Source organism: Megalops cyprinoides, chromosome 24 (assembly GCF_013368585.1).
Source record: "Megalops cyprinoides isolate fMegCyp1 chromosome 24, fMegCyp1.pri, whole genome shotgun sequence".
In the NCBI taxonomy this organism is placed as follows: Eukaryota; Metazoa; Chordata; class Actinopteri; order Elopiformes; family Megalopidae; genus Megalops; species Megalops cyprinoides.
Window position 1 is genome coordinate 21,775,566 of NC_050606.1, and position 18,650 is coordinate 21,794,215.

Consider the following 18,650-nt stretch of genomic DNA (forward strand, 5'->3'; position numbering starts at 1 on the left):
CACGCACAGTGAACAACGCACGGACAGCAGATATAAAACTGCTACCGATGTAGATGACAGATCCACAGGGGACATGAGACTGCTACGGGTGATAACAACAGTCTCACAAGGCATAAGGTTAAGGCAGGAAGGTGTTCTAAAGCACTTGAAGATGCTGCTTCCAAATCGGTCAACCACAGACTATCAGGATCCATCAATATTATTCAGTGAGACCAAACCAAACTTTCCATTACAGGAACTCCTTAACACCTCAGCAGCTTAAAGGTGAGAAGAACTCTTTAGTTGAACTAGGAAACACTTTGGTGTCGCCCTAGTGATAAACTCTCTCTGCAACAGCATTTCAGCTGGTTGAGGGGTTGGTGTTTCCTGGGTGGTGGGTGGAGCTCACTGTGTGCCACTGCCCATCGTTGATGGTCTTGGGGTGCGAGGCAGTGGCTGGGATCCCACCCAGGTTGCAGGTAAAGATGGGGTGCCCCCCCTGCAGGTGGAGAGAGGCGTAGTTCACCCTCTGGGGGTGGGATGTGTGGAACAGTATGCCGCTGGACCCAAAGGTCCTCATTGACAGCTGGAGAGACAGTCTGTGAGGAGAGGGAACATACTGTGTCACTGTATACCCACAGTCCTCTCTGTTCAGAATCAGGTAACACAAGTCTATACAGGCTGGCTTCTACAGGGGAGGCTGAGTGGGCCAGATATGCATAGACCTTCATGGTGCACCACCAAGCATGTCAACCGATAATGACCATTTCTGACCGCTACTTCTTAATGACTGAAATCTGAATCCAGATCAGGACTTAGATAAAGTGAAATCCAGAATACTCTTTTTTGCCTTGCCAGTCAGAGGCGTCCCAGGAATGAGTTCAGCAGTTTAAAGATCATGCAATGTTTTGCACAGGTGGTGATAGGAGTTAACATCAAAAAATCTTCTTGGAGGTCTCATCAGTACAATGGCAACATGTTGCTGTAGTTACACCCCAAACAACATTACCCCTTACCCCAACAACATTAAACTTATACTTTTCGTGTGACTTACTCTAATTCTTCTCTTCATTTACCATGGTAAGTGTCACTTTCTGTCAGTGTTGTGTTACGGACCCATTATTTATTTATGGATTTATTACATATTACATAATACGTATTATGTATTATGTATTTAAAAACAGAGGGGATATGATATTTAGAAGCAGTAGATGCAAGGGAGGGTGCTCACCTGGTCCTGATGGCCTGGGGGCTGATGTTAAACATCATGTGACTGTGCCTGGATTGGCCGAACTGGTGGGCGCCTGGGATGCTTCCTGTCTGGTCGGCCAGGGCGCACTGTGAACCACACAGACGCGTTGTAGCGAAGAACAGGAAGGAAATGTACCATGTTCTCTCTCTCTTTAATCTCACTCAGCCGTGCAAGGCCTGACTCCAGAATGCATAACAGTCGATCAGAAAACCAAAACAAATGCTCTGTCAGGGATTTGGCAAACACACCATGTATTTTTCCTTTTGTAAAACAGTATAACAGATCCTCAGATGGAATTGTTTTCTGCTCCTAAGAGAAACAGTCATTCATCATCGGATCCCTGGGGAGGTCACAGGCAGACAGCAAAGCTCCACAAATTAAGGAGGTGGGTTTGAAACCAGTTACAGGTTAGAACCCTGGCTTGGATCCTGCTCTTGTACCCTTGAATAAGGCACCAAGCCTGTATTCCTCTTCAAAAAGGCAACCATATAAATGCATCATATGTGAAAATGTGACCTGTCTCAGTCACCCTGTATCAGGGCATTAGCTAAGGAAATAAAAAAGATCAGAGAATGAAGAATTTCTTCTAATAAGCCAACATCCTGGTTACTTTCAGCTGTGGAATGCATGTAGGAGTCATGGCAGTCATTAGACTCTGGATAGCTTCAGAGTTTCTGACTTTCACCATGACTGGACCAAGGGGGAGGGAGCTGACCTCTGTCACAGGTGTGGTGGAGCTTTGGGCATGGCCAGGGGTAGGCTCCGCCTCTGGATGACTATCATCGGGTGAGAGGGCAGACTTTGGTTTCCTCTTAAGCACACAGCTGTTAAGGTTCACATTGTGGTACTGTAGGGCGCTTGACAGGTCCAATAACCTGTTGGTCACCAGCAAATTTTGGTCAGAACCAGAACCAGGCCACCATTCCCACAGCACACAGCCACACTAGGAGAGTCCACACTGAAACGTCACTGTAACAAAGACTGAGACATTCTGCAGTATGGAGATTAAACAAACATTAGCAAGGAGAGAGCTTGTCAGACTAAAGCAATCTACGTCTTCAGAGGTTTACACATTATAACAGGGGAGCATATTATAACATGGGAGCACTGTAATAGCTATGCTATACATGTTAAATTGAAAAAATGGTGTAAGAGTGTAAGACAAAGGCCGTTACTCAGATGGCAAAGTGCCCTTGCTGTTAGACTCACTCCATGTTCATGGCCAGGTTCTTGATGCAGCCATAGAAGGAGTTGGGGGTCCTGTGCACGCTAGCGCCCTCTGCTGGAGGAAGCCCACCGATGTAGAGTGGGTCCAATGTCAGGTATGCCCCCTCTGATGAAATGCCTAGCCTCAGGCTGTCCTGAATGTCCTCGTCCACCTGCACTGTCACTGTCCTGCAGACACACGTACGCACAGACAAACACACACACGTACACACAAGTATGTATGCACACACACCCACACATACAGAAGGTTACTGGTTTAGCTGTGGTAGTAATAGTAATAGTAATGTTAGTAGCAGCGGTTGTAATACTGTAGTGATGTATACTGTGGCTCTCTCACACACCTCCCCCTGCGCTGTAGAATGAGGGAGTGCTCCTGTCCATCACTCAGTGTCCCAATGCTGGACTTCAGCACAGCCTTAAGGAAACTCCCACCCTCTCCCATACTCAGGTGTGCCTCCAAATGGCCAGACACCAGCATGACCACCAGGAAGGGCTAAGGCCAGGGCACAAGGAGAAAGCATCAGAAAGTGACACACAGGCACTAACACACACCAAATACACACAAATACAAATACACACACAGGCTCTCAAACACATTCACAAATACACACATAGGGTCTCAAACATATTCACAAATACACACACATACACACACTCACACATGTGCACACACATACAAATACGCACAAAGGCATTCACAGAAACTCACACACATGCACACACGAATACACACACATACAGACACTCGGACACATTCACACACAAATACACATATACGCACTAATACACTCATATACACACAGTCATACAGGCACTCACACACACACACTCATGTGGTGGTTGAAGCACTGCTACCTTCTGTGACTGCCCAGTCCGGTGACTCCCCTCCTTACTGAAGCCGACCAGGATCAGGCCCGTGTCACTGAGCGAGGAGAAGGTGGCCATGATGTCACCCTCGGGGCCTAGTGTCACTGGGCGGAGCTGCACGTACCCCTCGCTCAGGACCGTCACGCTCTGAACAGGCTGCAACCCCACAGGAAACGCACGCCAAAGTCACGCAACACATGCTGCACGGAACACGCTTATGAGCTCCAGCACCAGCTGGAGAGCAATAAATCCAAATATTCACTTAGTCATTGCCTTTTAGGATAACAGCCTAATAAAACATGCTTTTTAGTTATATACTGTGCTTATACTGCATTTCCTAGTACAAATACTTCCCATCCATACTAATTTAGTGTTGTGGATTCTTTCCAGATAGAGACTGCAACTTCTGTATGAAATATGTTAGAATCTAAAGTTACTTTCCATTGTGCAAGGCTCAGCTCACAGCAAGACTGGGAAAGGTTAACAGATGTACTCTTACCTCTAAAACACAGCCTGTTCTGACACCGTAGGCATCATTCATGAGGTCAACGCTCTTGTGGGTGATTTCTACATTTTTTAAGCAGCCGATGTAAGACCGCGCAGCCACCCGCCTCCTGCAAAGACATAGGGGCTTTGATGCTCCCACATCTCCTTTGGTCTGAACACTCACCTCATTCTTCATGTTGACAAGACATTTTTTGGCTTTTGCTTTAGTTTAAATGTATTTAATAAATAAATCAGTCATTTAGTTATGTCATGTTTATATTCATTTCCTTGAACTGGTAATGTTTAACTAGAATGTGTGTCTGTGTAAGTACGGCCTGAGGAAGCAAGGACAATAAGAAGGTGCCATGGGGTCTTCAATGCAGGGAGACTGGATGTGAGATTGATGAGGATGTTCTCACAGCAGAGATGGATTTTCAGCGGAAGATATAGTTTCAGTAAGATCTCACAACACACTGCACCCTCTCTACTTTCATTTTGGAGAAGACCTGTATTGATTCACAATTTAATAACTTGAGCATGCCATGGCTTATCAGCAGGCTGCAAGTTTCTGCTCCAAACAGAGAGAATTGGGATCAACAAGCAGGTCATGGCTAAAGCACCGGGTTCAATCCAACCACAGCATTTCTAATTTTGAGAGGCAAGTTTACTGTTCCCTTCTGTAAGAAAGGTTCAAACACAGCACTTATTAAATTCTGGACGTTGAGAACAAAGCACACTGCAGTTAGAATGAATTGAAAGATTTGAGGTTGTGATATAATCAGAACAGTTGCTTTCACTTCTCGTGCTGGCCAAACTTTTAAGCGAATAAATCCACATTGCTCTAAATCCTAATTTGGAAATAAAGTTGTCGGAAAGGTGTTTGTTTGTACAATCCAAACCCAACTCCCCTGATAGTAGTGTAGTTTGGGATTAGAATGTGGTCCCAGTTCAACACCATTTCTGGCTCTGAGGATGCAGAGAGTGTTGCTGGCCGGCAGCGTTACAGTACCTGGTGAGTCCGGCCTGTGGCACCCCTCCAATGTAGATGGGGTCCCTGGCAGAGCGGTTCAGGTCGGAGGCGGTGCCGGGGGATGTGCCCTTCAACATCTCTGTGTCCCCTGGGGTGTAGGCATCCGTTACTGCCAGGCGAACTGATCAGGACAAGTACGAGACAGCACTTGTAAGACAGAAGCAATGGAACACCGCTATGTGGTTTTACGTACAAGCTGTGAGAGCTTCCATGATGCACTGGGTGCATTTTCCAGAAAAAATACACCAATTTGGAGAACAAGTTCACAACGCCTGCTGTTTCTCAAGAGCCATGGCTCCTCATTTGAAACGACAAGTGCACAAGTCAACCCCTGCCTTCAAAGGGTTTCAGCTCTATAAAGCAAGCACCTTTGGGCTGGTTTGACCTCGGGTTTTATGGTCTCCCCCCTCTCACAGAATCACAGCGACGGGAGATCCCACATCCTTGGCAGTGAGATCTTGTCTTTACCGCCCTGGAGATTTACAGGCAGACTATTGGCTGGCAGTGCCACGTCTGTCCGCATTTATGGCCCCGAAGGAGGCCAGGGGACGGAGACCCGATAAATCACTTGGAAAACTCATGTGGACTTAATCACAGACAGCATGCTGGGATAGATTTACCTTCATTATCTTGCAATTCGGTTCTGTTGCTCCCTTTGGCAAACACATGGCTACAATAAATCATGGGATGGCCCTTGAAATTGTACACCAGATATTGTCTTTGCTCTACATGGCCCTCTCGAGCGAAGGAGACATGCAGTCCAATTACTGCTGTCAGCAAAAAGCAAGATTAATAAACCCGTCTTGACCTGCGGAGTTTAACGGATCTGCTGAAACATGCGGAGCAGCAAGAGAGGCATCTTAACTGTGGGACTCTGAATTCTATGAATATCAATTTCAAATCCCCTGCTGGAAATTACCTGGAAACCAGTCTAAGTGTGATTGTAATTACAGTGCAAAATACATTCATTTTTTCCATGTATATATCTCTTACACATTTTAAAAATATGATCTAGTATATAATTTTAGATTAAATTACATGTGTAAGGCCAACAGTAATTGATCACTGTTTTGCAGTTCTGTGTATTTTTCATTCACTAAAAGCAGCACCAGAAAGAAGTATAGTTTTGTGGACGAGTGTTCAGTACAGACCAACATTTCATGGAGGTGTCATGGAAGGACCTTTTTTGGTTAAACACAGACCTTTCTGCTTGCTCCTTAGTAGGGTGATTCTGTACCAATTCCCAATGTTGTAGGCTTTTGTGGAGGTGAGAGTGAGAAGTCCCGACCCCAGGTCAAAGGTTAGCCGCACCTTCCCCTCCACCAGTTCAATGGATAAAAAGTCTCTCTATAAAATATTTAAATTCAGTCAAAATCAATGTATATTACTGAGGGTATTGAGGGCTCCTGGAGTGACGAGACAAAAATGTAATAGGTCAGAACATACATTGAAGAGAACACTGAACAGAGGTGGTTGACAAAAATATTCAACAGTCCTGTAAACATTCCCCCGATTTTAGGTAAATCTCACTTTGTAGATACATATGCTGTCCATTTTATTGTTGACGCATTTGTTCTGTCCCAACTGGACTACTGCAACACTCTTCTTGCTGGCCTGCCTGAACATGCCATCAGGCCCCTCCAGCTCATACAGAATGCAGCTGCTCGTCTAGGGTCAAACTTCCTCTCACATGTACTATGGCACATGACATGTTATGTAATGACTCCTACTATCAGATTGAGACACAGTGATTTTAGTATCGTCTCTGCTGTTCGCCTAACCTTCTTGGATGAACTTTTGCAAGTCGCTCTGGATACGTACATGTGTAAAATGAAATATAAATGTAGTCTAAATGCACAATAATGTAAATTAAATGATCTTCACAATCAACTGCAAATTGCATTAGGAAAAAAACATATTTTTATAAACCAGTGGTAAGCAGTCGGGGTCCAGGCCTCTGTTCCATCATTTGCTCTAAATGCACCTGGTCATATGTACTTACTTATCCGATTCTATGATCAGGAGTGTGGATTCTAATAAAGATTTAATAAAGATGTGCAGTACCGTGCTGTTGGAGGCCAGGTAGAGGAGCAGTCCATTGGGGGAGAAGGTCTTGAACAGCATGATGGTGTGTGTGTCCTTGGAGCGGATGGACATCTCCACCACAGAAAACCCACTGCCATCAAAGTGGAAGGAGCTCTCCTCAGCCTGAGGACTGTCACACCACACACAAGGGGGAGATACCACTAAGAAACACTTTCCATGCCCGCTAATTCACTCTTACTTCTCTACTTAAAACCATGTTGTAAACTTGGAAAGAATACTCTCATACTAGTAGACTTTCAAATAAGTCAGAATTTTAATTTGTTTGTTACTGAGCTTCCAGTCTCACAGGACCTTTGTCAGAGTATGTCAGGCCTGTTCTTTACAAAAACAATAACCATGAGCACGGGTGAGAGAAATTTCACCCTGTATTCAATCTGATGCGTTTCTCAAAGACGGAACTAAACTTAACCATATGCACAATACTGTTTTTTTTCCACAGTGCTCTTAACAAATTCTAAGTAATGCATAAATGAAAGAGACCCCCGCGGGTTCATCAGTCATACCTGCTGAAGCAGCCTCGACATGCCCCTTGCCTCTCTGCATAGTTCCAGAGGCCCATGGCCTTCCCATTGAGGGACACTGCTGCCAAGCAGCCTTCGAAGTGAGTCACCTTGACTGCTGGGGACTTCTGCAAACCAAAAGGAATCTGTGCAAACTCATAAAAGCCAGAGCATGGGTCTTTGGTGCACACCCAAGAGACATGGAGCCCTGCTTACCTTGAACTGGCCACCAAGACCCCCGACGAAGATCCGAGTGGAATAGTCCACACCCATTACAGTGGAAGACCCTGGAGACTTAGCTGCCCTCACTGTCGGCTTCTGGTCTGACATCACCTCTTGGACTGTTAGAGAACCTTGGTTTCCAAACCTGAGGCCCAACATGGAAGCAGATGACTGCATAATATTGCACTCACACAGATAACAGTTCCTCAAACAACTGAACCCTGAAACCTCCCTTTTCAGATTATGAACACCATATTCCTACTATAATTAGTAGCAGTATTATGATTATGAGCAGAAACTCTTCACAAAAGAGACGAACAAATTATGTTCAGAATTTTTATTATGGATTTATTCTGACAGCTGTATTATTTACTGAAGCATATCATATTACGCTGTCATAACAAAACAAACACAAGACAGTTACATACAGAAGAATGTCAGATGTAATTATGTTCGCAAGTGACACATGTAAGAAGTTGACCTGGTGGCGTAAATTTGATGCCATCTGCTGTTGTTGATCTGAACGTCAGGGTATTCCAGCTTGGCAAGCCCAGAGCCCACATCCCAGAGGAAGATCACCTTCCCATGATGCATCTCCAGAGCAATGAGGTCCACCTGACATCAACCACACAATCCAGGTCATAAACTCATGGACGATTAAAAAATGATGCTGATTTGAACCCCCAATACAATTTCAAGGAGGGATAATGCATGCCCAACATCCATCAGTGCATTGAAGTGATTAAGACTCTGAACAATTGAGGTTGAGCCGTCTAAATGGAAATAAGTTGGAATGGAATGTAAAACTTTGACCGCACATCTAACCGGAGAATACTTCCCATCTGGAGATTATTAGAATTTATGAGACTACAAAAAGGACAAAAAGTACAAATACCTTTGGGGTACGGATGCTGTTCATGTGAGACTGGGGTGGCTTTGAATTGATCTAAAACTTATTTGTAATCTGATTTGAGCTCACGAGCTTGGTCACTTACGTGAATGTGACTCATTCTAACAGGGTCAAAACATTAGCCTTTTTAGCCTTTGACCTTAATTCCTCAGGGATGGACTCCAAATCGCATTATTGTGCTCCACCCAAAGGCAGATTTATCATTTGATTTTCAGTAATGTTATCTGCTGTGCATCTGCACAAAGGAAGGAGACACAGACTCAAAACACCCAGCACAAGGGCCCATCAGATGATCTAAATGTGTTAAATATCTCAGGGAGAAGCACATGTCAACAACAGCATTCAGTACATAATGCTTGGGCATAGTCCTTTTAAACCTGGCATAATCACTCCAGAAAGGTACTGAAGGATTCACTCCACAATGGTGTTGAAACAGACACTACACACTGGTTTTGATACTGCTTGTCCGCAATGATGATATAGCCACTCCACATCGCATTATGTACTACATGACTCTACAATGATGTTCATACCGTCACTCCATACTGACGATGTGATGTTCATGTGACATCATCACAGTAGTGTCTGTACAGCATCTCCATGTTGGTTTTTATACAGCAACTCCACACTACTGTTCATACAGATACCCTGTGCTGGTACTGCTATGGACACTCTAGTGTTGATAAGACCACTCTACACTGCTGTTGATAAATCCACTCCAAACTAATTATTAACTGTATTTACTTGGTTCCTAAAGTCCAATGTTGACCAGTGTGGATACAATGGCACCACACCAGTATTATCAGCTCTCTAGTGCCTCACGTACACTAGAGTTGCCGCCCATGTAGAAGAGCAGGTTGTCCGGCTTGCTGGTCTTCACCGTCATCATGAGGGTGTTAAAGTTACTGGATGATACTTCCGGCTTGTAGACCCACACACAGTTTCTGTCTGCTGCCATTGCCACTCTGATCTATGGGCAAGAAAAACACAACCTGCCCTGTGAAGAGTGACACCCCTTCTCAGGCAGGGAACTGTGGGGTAGGCACATGTGTATTCATATGGAGGCTCTTTCATACTGCAATTTAACATTCACACGTTCGCTGTGGTCATACAAATACCATGGTCATATGACATAAAAAAACTCAAGCTCAAACTCATCACAGCACTCCTACCATCCATAAGGTGAAATACGATATTACAAAATCAATCTATTATTGATCTCTATATATATAGTGGGAGTGGGTGACTGAGTGAAATCCGGGAGGTGCCCAAACAAACCGAAGCAGCCTTTGTCCGTGCTTGGCCAATCAGCTCTCTGATGTCCGTCAGGTTCCTGTTCAGATGCTCTATCAGGGTCCTGAAGGGCCTGAGGCGGTCCATCAGGCGGTCCGCCCACCTCCCCATCTCCCCCACCCTGGACTCGACCTCGCTTGCTGGGACCGGATTAAAAAAAAACAATACGACAATAACAGTCCCACAGGATATGACAGCTTGCCATAATGTTTGTCAAATTAACTGCAAGATCCTTAAATTTCAGAAAGAACATTTTCAACACTGGTCAGAGATCTGCAGTTGGGGAATGGGAATATTAAGAAAATGTGAATTAGAGGCAGCATGGCATAGTGGTAAATAACAGGGCTTACAACCGAAAGGTTGCTGGGGCACTGCTGCTGTACCCTTAGGCAAAGTACTTCACCCAGAATTGCCTCGGTAAATATCCTGCTGTATAAATGGATTACATGTAAAATTGTAACCCTCATAAGCTGCTCTGGATAAGAGCGTCTGCTAAATCATAACAATGTATGCAATGTAATTGCAATCACTGTAAGTCACCCTGTTGGTTGTTACTGAAGTCTACTGCATACATTCTGGTATATGATCCAGGTTACAGCAAAATTTTTTGTTGTTGGCTTTGTTGTTAAATGTGTGAATGCTGATGCGTGCCAACACAGAGAGTCGTCAAAAATTCAGCTATGACAAATTTACGCCAAGGGGAATCGTCTCAAAATTGACATAATTATGCAGGGAAAGCCCACCACTACACAAAGATAAAGAGATGTTAGTGCTGCTCAAATCAGCAAAGGATGCTCCAGCAATAAAGGGAATTAATTTCCTCACCAGTCCTCTCAGAGTCGCTGATCAACTCATTTGCATTCTGTACACTGTTGTTGACAAGTGTCACAGCTGCTGTCGACTTCTCTAGCCTCATACTCAGACCACCGAACTGGTCCAGGGCCAGCAGCAGGGAGGCATTGGCCATATATGTGTGCTGATTGGCCACTTGGATCCTGTCATTGGTACCTATGGATGATAGACAGCATTACATTATGTGCCTGGTGGGAAAGGGGCAGGGCATTTGATTGACAGATGATAGAGACAGACTGCTAGCTCACCATTGGGCAGGCTCCAGAGGATACGGGCAGGTTTAAAAAGTAGGCTGCTGATACTGCGTACACTCTTTCCAATCCAGTCATGCCTTTCTTTCATGTGCGTGGAGTCTACCAAGAAATCTGGAGAGAGAGAGAGAGAGAGAGAGAGAGAGAGAAACAAGATCTTCCCACATTCAGTGACTTTTAGTATAGATGCATTCACAATTGAAATAAGACCTTTCATATACTGATAAAATGGTGCTGATTTAACATGGCATCTCCTACAGGGAACATGCATACATTTATTCAGCTTATGTTAACTCACTATGCTGCTATGTTTACAAATACATGAAACATTTTTTCATACTGAAAAAACAAATAGTTTTATACACAAAGCTGTTGAAATGGATGCTGTGAGCCATGGGTCTTCTGTCAGGCAGGTCTGGCTGTCACCAGTACCCAGAGTGATGTGGTCATGAGGTTGTGGCTGTGTTCTAGTGCGTGTGTGTGTCATACTGAGTCTGGTTGGGTTTATCAGTGCATTGCACAGTGTTACGTGTGTGTATTTGCTTGTGTGTCTGAGCGCCCACTCACGTGCAGCCTTGTTGCTTAGGGCTGTACTTTCAGCCAGGATTTCGGAGCTATGCTGCATGACCTCGACAAACACGTCTGCTACTGTGCCCTCCACCGACAGCAGAGTCTACACCAGGGGGGAGAGCAGGGCATTGTGGGACTGTTCTCTACCATGCCGGCAATAGGTTCTGCTGATTCTGCTACAAGGTCAGACTCAGACCCTAGTCATTCTAATGGTAGAGGATTCACCTCACCTGTAGACTCTTAAACAAAACACCTAAACATTCAGTTCAAAGCTACAATCTTAAACCACAGATAAACTCAGACTTTTAACTTAAACCAAAGATGATAATATTCTTAAATCAAAGTCTCCACCTCAACTCAAACATTCAACCTTAAAACCAAAGAGTCTAGAATTCATAACACAGAGTTTTAACCTTAAAACCAAGCATTATAATATGCTTCTATTAAAGTTCCAATCTTAAATCAAAGACTTTAACATTCTCAACTCAAGCATTCAACCTTAAAACTAAAATCCATAATTCAAAGTTTCAATCTTACATCAAACATTGTAACATTCTTGACCATTCTTGGCACAGCCTATCTGGAACAGCAGGAAAGGGCACTTTGACTTTAGGACCAAAATGGCAGGGGCTCAAGCCCCCCTAGCCTCCCTTTGCCTGTACCTGTTCTTAATACGAAGTTTAACCTTGAGCTGAATTTTTTATCGATCTAAACTCAGAACTTTAATTTTAAAGTGAAGTTTCTAAGGTTCTCAACCAAAAGTTTCTTAAATCTAAAGGTTACAGTTCAGTGATTTCAAGCTTCCATTAGGTTGCACGACCCTTGGCATAAACAGAATTGAGGAAATGAGTAGGAGCCTTGATAAGGTGAGAGATTCCGATTGGCCGTCTGCCCCTTCACTCACCAGGTTGGCGGCGAAAGTGGCTGTCAGGTGGGAGGACTCTGCCAACCTCTCGGCCTCCTCAATGTCAGAGGTGACTTCAGATGTGCTGTCACCCTCCAGGCAAACATTCCTGACCTCAAACACAGCACTGCTGGGACAGGACAAATGACACTGATGAAAAACCCCAAACCTGACTTGCAACGTTACCGCAACATTTCATTAACATTTGTCCAGAGGAGGGTAGGATTACTTGTGTATTGTCCTCTCCTTGGTGTCCCACCTCTGGGTGTGGTCCTCGATACTGTGCACCAGTTCCACAACCTCCACCTTCTTATTCATCAGAGCCTCCACTCTCCTGCTCAGGGTGGACGTCCACTGGTCCAGCTTATCCTGGGCCCAGGACAACCTCTGCTGGGCCAGGCAGGGCCACAGAACACAGAACCAGAGAACACACAATGCTGAATCCTCAGAGTCTGGATTTGAGTGTTTGAATCTGAGGAAGGGGGTGACATTTGAGGAGGGTACCTACCATAAAGGCTCATTCTATATAAAGGATGTCATAATGAAACACTGTAAGCATGTCGCTGGCTAAGGGCATTTTGTAAGAAAAGAACCTAGTGCAGCCTTCGTGTGGCATTTTACTTACCCATATACTCATTCATCTATTCCATGGGATACTGGATACACAGGTAATGCAGTGGTATCAGAAGCATAAGCAGACTCACAGCAGTGGCATTGACTGCACCCTCCACCACAGTGGCAGTCTCCAGCAATAAACCCTGACAGTCCTCCAGCTCAACTCCAACCTTGCGGGCCAGACCTGTAACCTTCTCACGCAAGCCCTGGATCCCAGCAGAAATGAACACAGAAATAAGCACTGGAAATAAGCACAGAAATATGTACCTGGACCCTCCAACACTGGAAACAGAGGCTTGGCCTTGATTGGCTGGTTATGGAACAGAGGCAGGTAACTATACCTGGAGCCCCACCAGGCGGGAAGAGAAGGTGTCGAGTAGCAGGGTGGCATGGGCAGTGTCGTTCTGGGTGGCAGTCAGCAGGGCCTCGGCGTCCTGTAGTTGGAGGTTACCCTCTGATAGGGAGTTTGCGAGGGTCTCAGCCAGTGCCTCAGTGGCCCCCTGGGGCCCCTGGAAGTCCCTCAGGACCTGCTGGAGCACATCTATGGCAGAGCTGCACACAGCCAAATGCAGTCCAATAAGAGCTGGTTTATCTTTCTGAACACCTGAAGGCTTAGGCCTCATTTTTTTATCATGTTCTTACATACAGTCACGACCATTCCTATGAACCATTGACTGCAGTTCAAAAATTCAGCACTGAAATTCTCACCCTTATGAAAAGGGCTGAGATAATTCTAAATGGTCCTGTCCATTAAAATGGGAAAAGTTATAGTATTAGACATTTATGTAAGAGTGCATTACGAGCCATTTTTCCAGTAAGAGGAGAGCGGACGTCATGCCTGGATTAAGGCATAGCTTACCTCAGCTCAGCAAAGGCTGTGATGTTGCCATGGATGAAATCCACCTTCCTCACGCTTTCCAACACGGACACCATCTGTCCCATGTTGTGGGCACTGCTGAACTTATCCAACCCTTTGTTCACCATCTCATACAAGCTGCCAGCTACCTCCGGAGCTGTCCAGGACAAAACATTGGTGTTTTGGTGGGGGTTTTTTTCTCCCACAATTTTGAATCATTCAGAGGGCACATGGACACAATGTTAATGTACTGTGACACAATATGTACACATATGTACACATGTACATGTACACATACTTACTTACCTAAGACAATGACATTTCATTGATGGTAGGAGTGTAGAGGAATAAGTGTTGAATAGTACATGATGTAATAGCTACCTTGGATGGAGGCCTGGATGCTGGCAATGAGTTCCAGTAGCTTTTCAGCCTTGCTGATGCGTTGCTCAGCAGATTGGGCTAGATCTTCTCCAGCTTCAAACAACTGGGTTGTCTGTGGTGGTGAAGCGGGAGCAGGTACACATTTGAATTAAACGCAGTCTGAGCGCGCAATGGCTGCATTGCCTCACATAGAAATGAATGACTTCATACCAACTGCGAGAAAAGAATCAGCAGATACCTTGCTTTCTAGGAAATCAATGTCTTCAGAAAGGTCTGCGAACTCTTCTTCCACTCTCTCCCATGAAGATCTATTACTGCCCTCTAGGGACCAGATGATCTGGAGGAGAAACGTGGAATGGAAGATAAATGATTATGAGAAATTCCCAGCAGTTCATGACCAGCCAGACCACAATAACAACACTAACAGCCTTACTCTGACCTTCTCCGGAGCAGTCATTTTGTCCCTGAGGGCAAGAACAGCCCTTGCACTTTCTAACTCTATGGCGGACTGACTGTCACTTAATGACTTATATCACTGACTCATATGCATTAAAAATATCTTTTCCTACAGGTTTCTCAATTGCCTGTTTAAAGGGGTCAAGGAATCATTTTAATTTTTTTCTGTTCAGTCTCACTTGGGGTTTTCTGTCTTTTATTCCCTTTGGGAACAGTGCACTATGAAACACTCTGTAAGAATCTAATTGCAAGGACACAATATAAAATAATGATTGAGTGAATGATCGATGACACAGTAACGACAACCTAAAGAGCAACTCCATAGACCACATCCCCACATGGTGTTATTTTAGCATTCGTTCAACTTTTTTGAATGTGGAGCATAGCGCTTATTAACCTAGTCTTAGACCTGTGCTCCTAAACATGTGATTCTTAGAGTGCATCCAGGGGAGCAAGCACCCAGCTGGATGATCTCCAGCTAACAGGACGATCTCCTTCACATGATAATGTCTAACTACCCTCTACCACCCCCTAGTGGTAGATAAAAGCTGGCTCACCTCAACCTCATCGGTGGCGTTCGTCAGAGACAGAGGCCCACTGTAGGGGGTAGAGCCTGATCTCATCAGGTTGAGAGAGTGGATGGAACGTTCCAGACTGTCCAGTCTGTCCAGCAGGTCCCCTGTGCACTGATCATTACAGGCTAGGAAGAGAGACAGAACCTCACTGATATTTAGTAAGGGCGGCAGTGTGGCTTAGTGGTAAGGAGCAGGGGTTGTAGCTGCAAGGTTTAAACTCCTGTTTAGTGCAGCATACAGAACTTTTTCTGCTTCCTTTAAAGATACATAATGCAAGATATTTGACTCAAGGTGAGACAACAGATAGCTGTGACCCAATGCTGTACTGATACTTAAAAAACCAAAATGTACTTGGAGAGAATGTGCGACTGCTTTTCAGCGCAGTGTGGCAGCCAAGCGGACAGTGGGTCACTCACTGATGCACCCGTCCCCAAGCCGGGCGTGTCTCCCCTCGCACTCCTCACACAGGTGACCCCGCCACCCCGGCCTGCACTGGCACCACCCCGTCAGGGCATTGCAGAGGGGGCGGAGCGACCCCACCTCGCTGCACCGACACGGCTCACACCGGCCGGCCGGCTCCGAGGGGTTCCCGTGGTAACCCGCTGAACACCTGCGCGTGAGGGTAAGGTGAAAAGTTGCCGAGAGACACCTCAGACAAGCCACAAATTCAACATCCCACACCAAACTCCAGATTTTAAATCTGTTCCACCTCTCCAAGCATATAACACACTCATATATGACAGCGCTGACTGACTTATATCTTCAAAGAACAAAAGGTCATTCAATATCTAGCATGAGACAAAAGTCATGTTATGTGACAAATGATATCAATAATCATGGTACATCTTTTGTAACATATGAAACGTTACAAAATGTTAAAAAAAACTGTATGTCTGAAAAATACACAGTAGTATTCCATAGATTATGCAGTTAATTTTGATATTTCATTTAAAAATCTTCTTAGATATGGGGACTTTCGTAATCGGATCATATATTACTCTTTTCAAAGGGCAGCAAACAGGAGGTCAGGACCTTTGTAGTGTAATGGCACATTTCTGCTCTGAGACGCTGCAGTGGCTGTCTGATGCGGCAGTAGCTCTGCTGGTCAGGTGACAGATGGGTGCGTGTAAAAGTGCCCTGAATGCAGGACAGTGTAGGATGGTTCACCTCTGACAGTACTGTCCCTCATAGCCTGGCTGACATGAGTCACAGCGAAAATCAGAAATTCCCTCTGGAACACAGGTAGGACTGAAGCTGCAATAGAACAGGAAGAGACTCAGAATAGCATTCATATCTATAAGCAGGAAGGAGCTTCAGAAAGCACTCTGAATTACATACTTTCACACTTCAGTCCAGCCCACACATCATCAATTTGCATATGGAGGAATAGGTGCATCTCCTCTTATTAAATAAGCAAACGATAAGCAGCTCAGATCTGCCCGTGAACTCAGCTGCTCAAAACTTTCCTCACCCTTTTTAGCACTCTGCTGCCCTCTAGTGGAGACAAGCAACAAATGCAGACGACAAAACTAAAGTGTAAAGATGAACATGACAAGGGGCTACCTCTTTTGGTTTCCAGGAGGACAGGTACACAAGGAGCAGTCACTGATGGAGCCCCTCACCTTCCCATAATACCCTGGGGCACAAAGGTGACACTGATCGCCCATAGTGTTGTGCTGACAGTCCTGGAATGGGATACAAATGGGGGCGGATTATAAGCAGCACTGAGTGTGTGTGTGGATGGGTGTGAGCAGTGAGAGCTAGGGCTATAGCTGAGGTCCATGCAGACCAGTCTAAACACAGTGCAGGTGTGCAGGTGCACAGGTGAGCCAGGGTCAGGGTACCTGGCACCTCCCGGTGTCTGGGTCACAGGACTGGCTATGGTTGTGGCACTGGCAGGGGACACATGGCCTGGCAAACGGACACTGTCCTTTGGGACTGTGCTGTGACAGTGGCTGCCTGTGGTACCCATGGGCACAGTCCTGTAAGACACAGGAGCACAGGCCATGTTAACACAGTGCGCAGAGCGCAGGGGGGAACACGGGAGAAATACAGGAACACAGGGGAGCACAGGAATATAGAGAAACATGGAACACAGCAGAAGACACTAACACAGGAACACAGAAAAAAAGGAACACAAGAGTGCACAGGGGAACACAGGAATATCGGAGAACTTAGGAGTGCATGGCAGCTAGCATGGCACATGGAAGAAGGTACAGTTACGTCATTCCATTTTTCTATTATCACCTACACTGAATATTACCAGAGGCATGACATAATTTTTAAAATACGTAGGAGCAACATTTCAAGTCAAAAACCTTTAAACTAAGCGGGAGTATCTGCTTTGGACCTGACAAGCATACACCAAGCACATGGCCTTTACATGGCTGATTTATGAATGCAACATACTCTATGTCCAATCAAATGCTTTTCCTGGGTTTAATTATTTCAGACAGCAGCCCTGGGTGCCCTTTAGAAGGACAGATCCATGTAGACAGCGAGTGGATATTGTAATATCCATGAACACAGTATATCACAGTACTTTTCTAGCATTTTTACATGGAAAGACTAATATTCATGTACACCGTGTGTCACCACCGGAGCTGTGCTTTTCTAGCCTTTTTAAAAGGAGATGCTGGAATGTCCATGTAGCACTACAACAGCATGTCTCTCTGTAAACTGCTTTGGCTCAGGAGAGGATAGCAGGCATCCTCACCTGGCAGGACAGTCCCATGTACCCCTCTGGACACTCGCACACCTCAATGAGGCGAGCCACCTCTCCACCGACAGGCCCCATGTCCCATTCCACTGCAGTATCCATGGAGACATTCCAAATCCTACATGGCAGAATGTAGACAAAGTCAGCCTTTGCTTTTCATTACTGTGAGATGACAGCAACTCCTCCTGGTGATACCAGTGAACAACATGCAAAACGATACAAAGTGATAGGGTGTAACTGTCGGCTCCCACGGAGGACAGGAAACAGGACGTGACCTCACCTGTTCTGCTGCATTCCACTGCCACACCAGGCCTTAATGAGGATGTACTTAATGTTGCTCAGGACTGACATGAAGTCTGAACGTGTGACCGTTTGGTCCCTCACAGAGTTCAGATACTTCCACTTGTGCTGTGGAAATAAGAGACTTTTATTCTATATCTGCCCTTGTGGTTAGATTGCCCTCTATGCACTCTACAGGTGAGGCCGTGTAGCAAATTGAAAAATCACAACACTTGCTTAGGTTTGCCACTCTCATATACAGATAAGTTGCAATGCAGTTGGAATAAAATCTGATGGGAGGTTAAAAAAAAAAACTTTTT

General features: G+C 45.2%; 1 protein-coding gene across 1 annotated transcript in view; it reads right to left on the bottom strand.

The window, feature by feature from the left end:
• LOC118770948 (laminin subunit alpha-1-like) overlaps positions 1 to 18,650 on the bottom strand; it is a gene marked incomplete at its 5' end in the record, with an annotated part of 45,274 nt that overhangs the window by 3,124 nt on the left and 23,500 nt on the right. The window contains 30 exons of the mRNA XM_036518737.1: positions 389 to 578; positions 1,211 to 1,317; positions 1,917 to 2,106; positions 2,441 to 2,626; positions 2,800 to 2,951; positions 3,314 to 3,481; positions 3,825 to 3,939; positions 4,821 to 4,962; positions 6,044 to 6,188; positions 6,906 to 7,056; positions 7,451 to 7,575; positions 7,664 to 7,814; positions 8,151 to 8,284; positions 9,406 to 9,549; positions 9,858 to 10,012; positions 10,698 to 10,880; positions 11,543 to 11,648; positions 12,450 to 12,576; positions 12,709 to 12,836; positions 13,154 to 13,270; positions 13,406 to 13,616; positions 13,924 to 14,077; positions 14,302 to 14,413; positions 15,315 to 15,457; positions 15,749 to 15,942; positions 16,500 to 16,586; positions 16,896 to 17,017; positions 17,177 to 17,314; positions 18,049 to 18,169; positions 18,332 to 18,459. Coding sequence (XP_036374630.1) covers positions 389 to 578; positions 1,211 to 1,317; positions 1,917 to 2,106; positions 2,441 to 2,626; positions 2,800 to 2,951; positions 3,314 to 3,481; positions 3,825 to 3,939; positions 4,821 to 4,962; positions 6,044 to 6,188; positions 6,906 to 7,056; positions 7,451 to 7,575; positions 7,664 to 7,814; positions 8,151 to 8,284; positions 9,406 to 9,549; positions 9,858 to 10,012; positions 10,698 to 10,880; positions 11,543 to 11,648; positions 12,450 to 12,576; positions 12,709 to 12,836; positions 13,154 to 13,270; positions 13,406 to 13,616; positions 13,924 to 14,077; positions 14,302 to 14,413; positions 15,315 to 15,457; positions 15,749 to 15,942; positions 16,500 to 16,586; positions 16,896 to 17,017; positions 17,177 to 17,314; positions 18,049 to 18,169; positions 18,332 to 18,459 — 4,326 coding nt within the window. The remainder of the gene's footprint in view (positions 1 to 388; positions 579 to 1,210; positions 1,318 to 1,916; positions 2,107 to 2,440; positions 2,627 to 2,799; positions 2,952 to 3,313; positions 3,482 to 3,824; positions 3,940 to 4,820; positions 4,963 to 6,043; positions 6,189 to 6,905; positions 7,057 to 7,450; positions 7,576 to 7,663; positions 7,815 to 8,150; positions 8,285 to 9,405; positions 9,550 to 9,857; positions 10,013 to 10,697; positions 10,881 to 11,542; positions 11,649 to 12,449; positions 12,577 to 12,708; positions 12,837 to 13,153; positions 13,271 to 13,405; positions 13,617 to 13,923; positions 14,078 to 14,301; positions 14,414 to 15,314; positions 15,458 to 15,748; positions 15,943 to 16,499; positions 16,587 to 16,895; positions 17,018 to 17,176; positions 17,315 to 18,048; positions 18,170 to 18,331; positions 18,460 to 18,650) is intronic.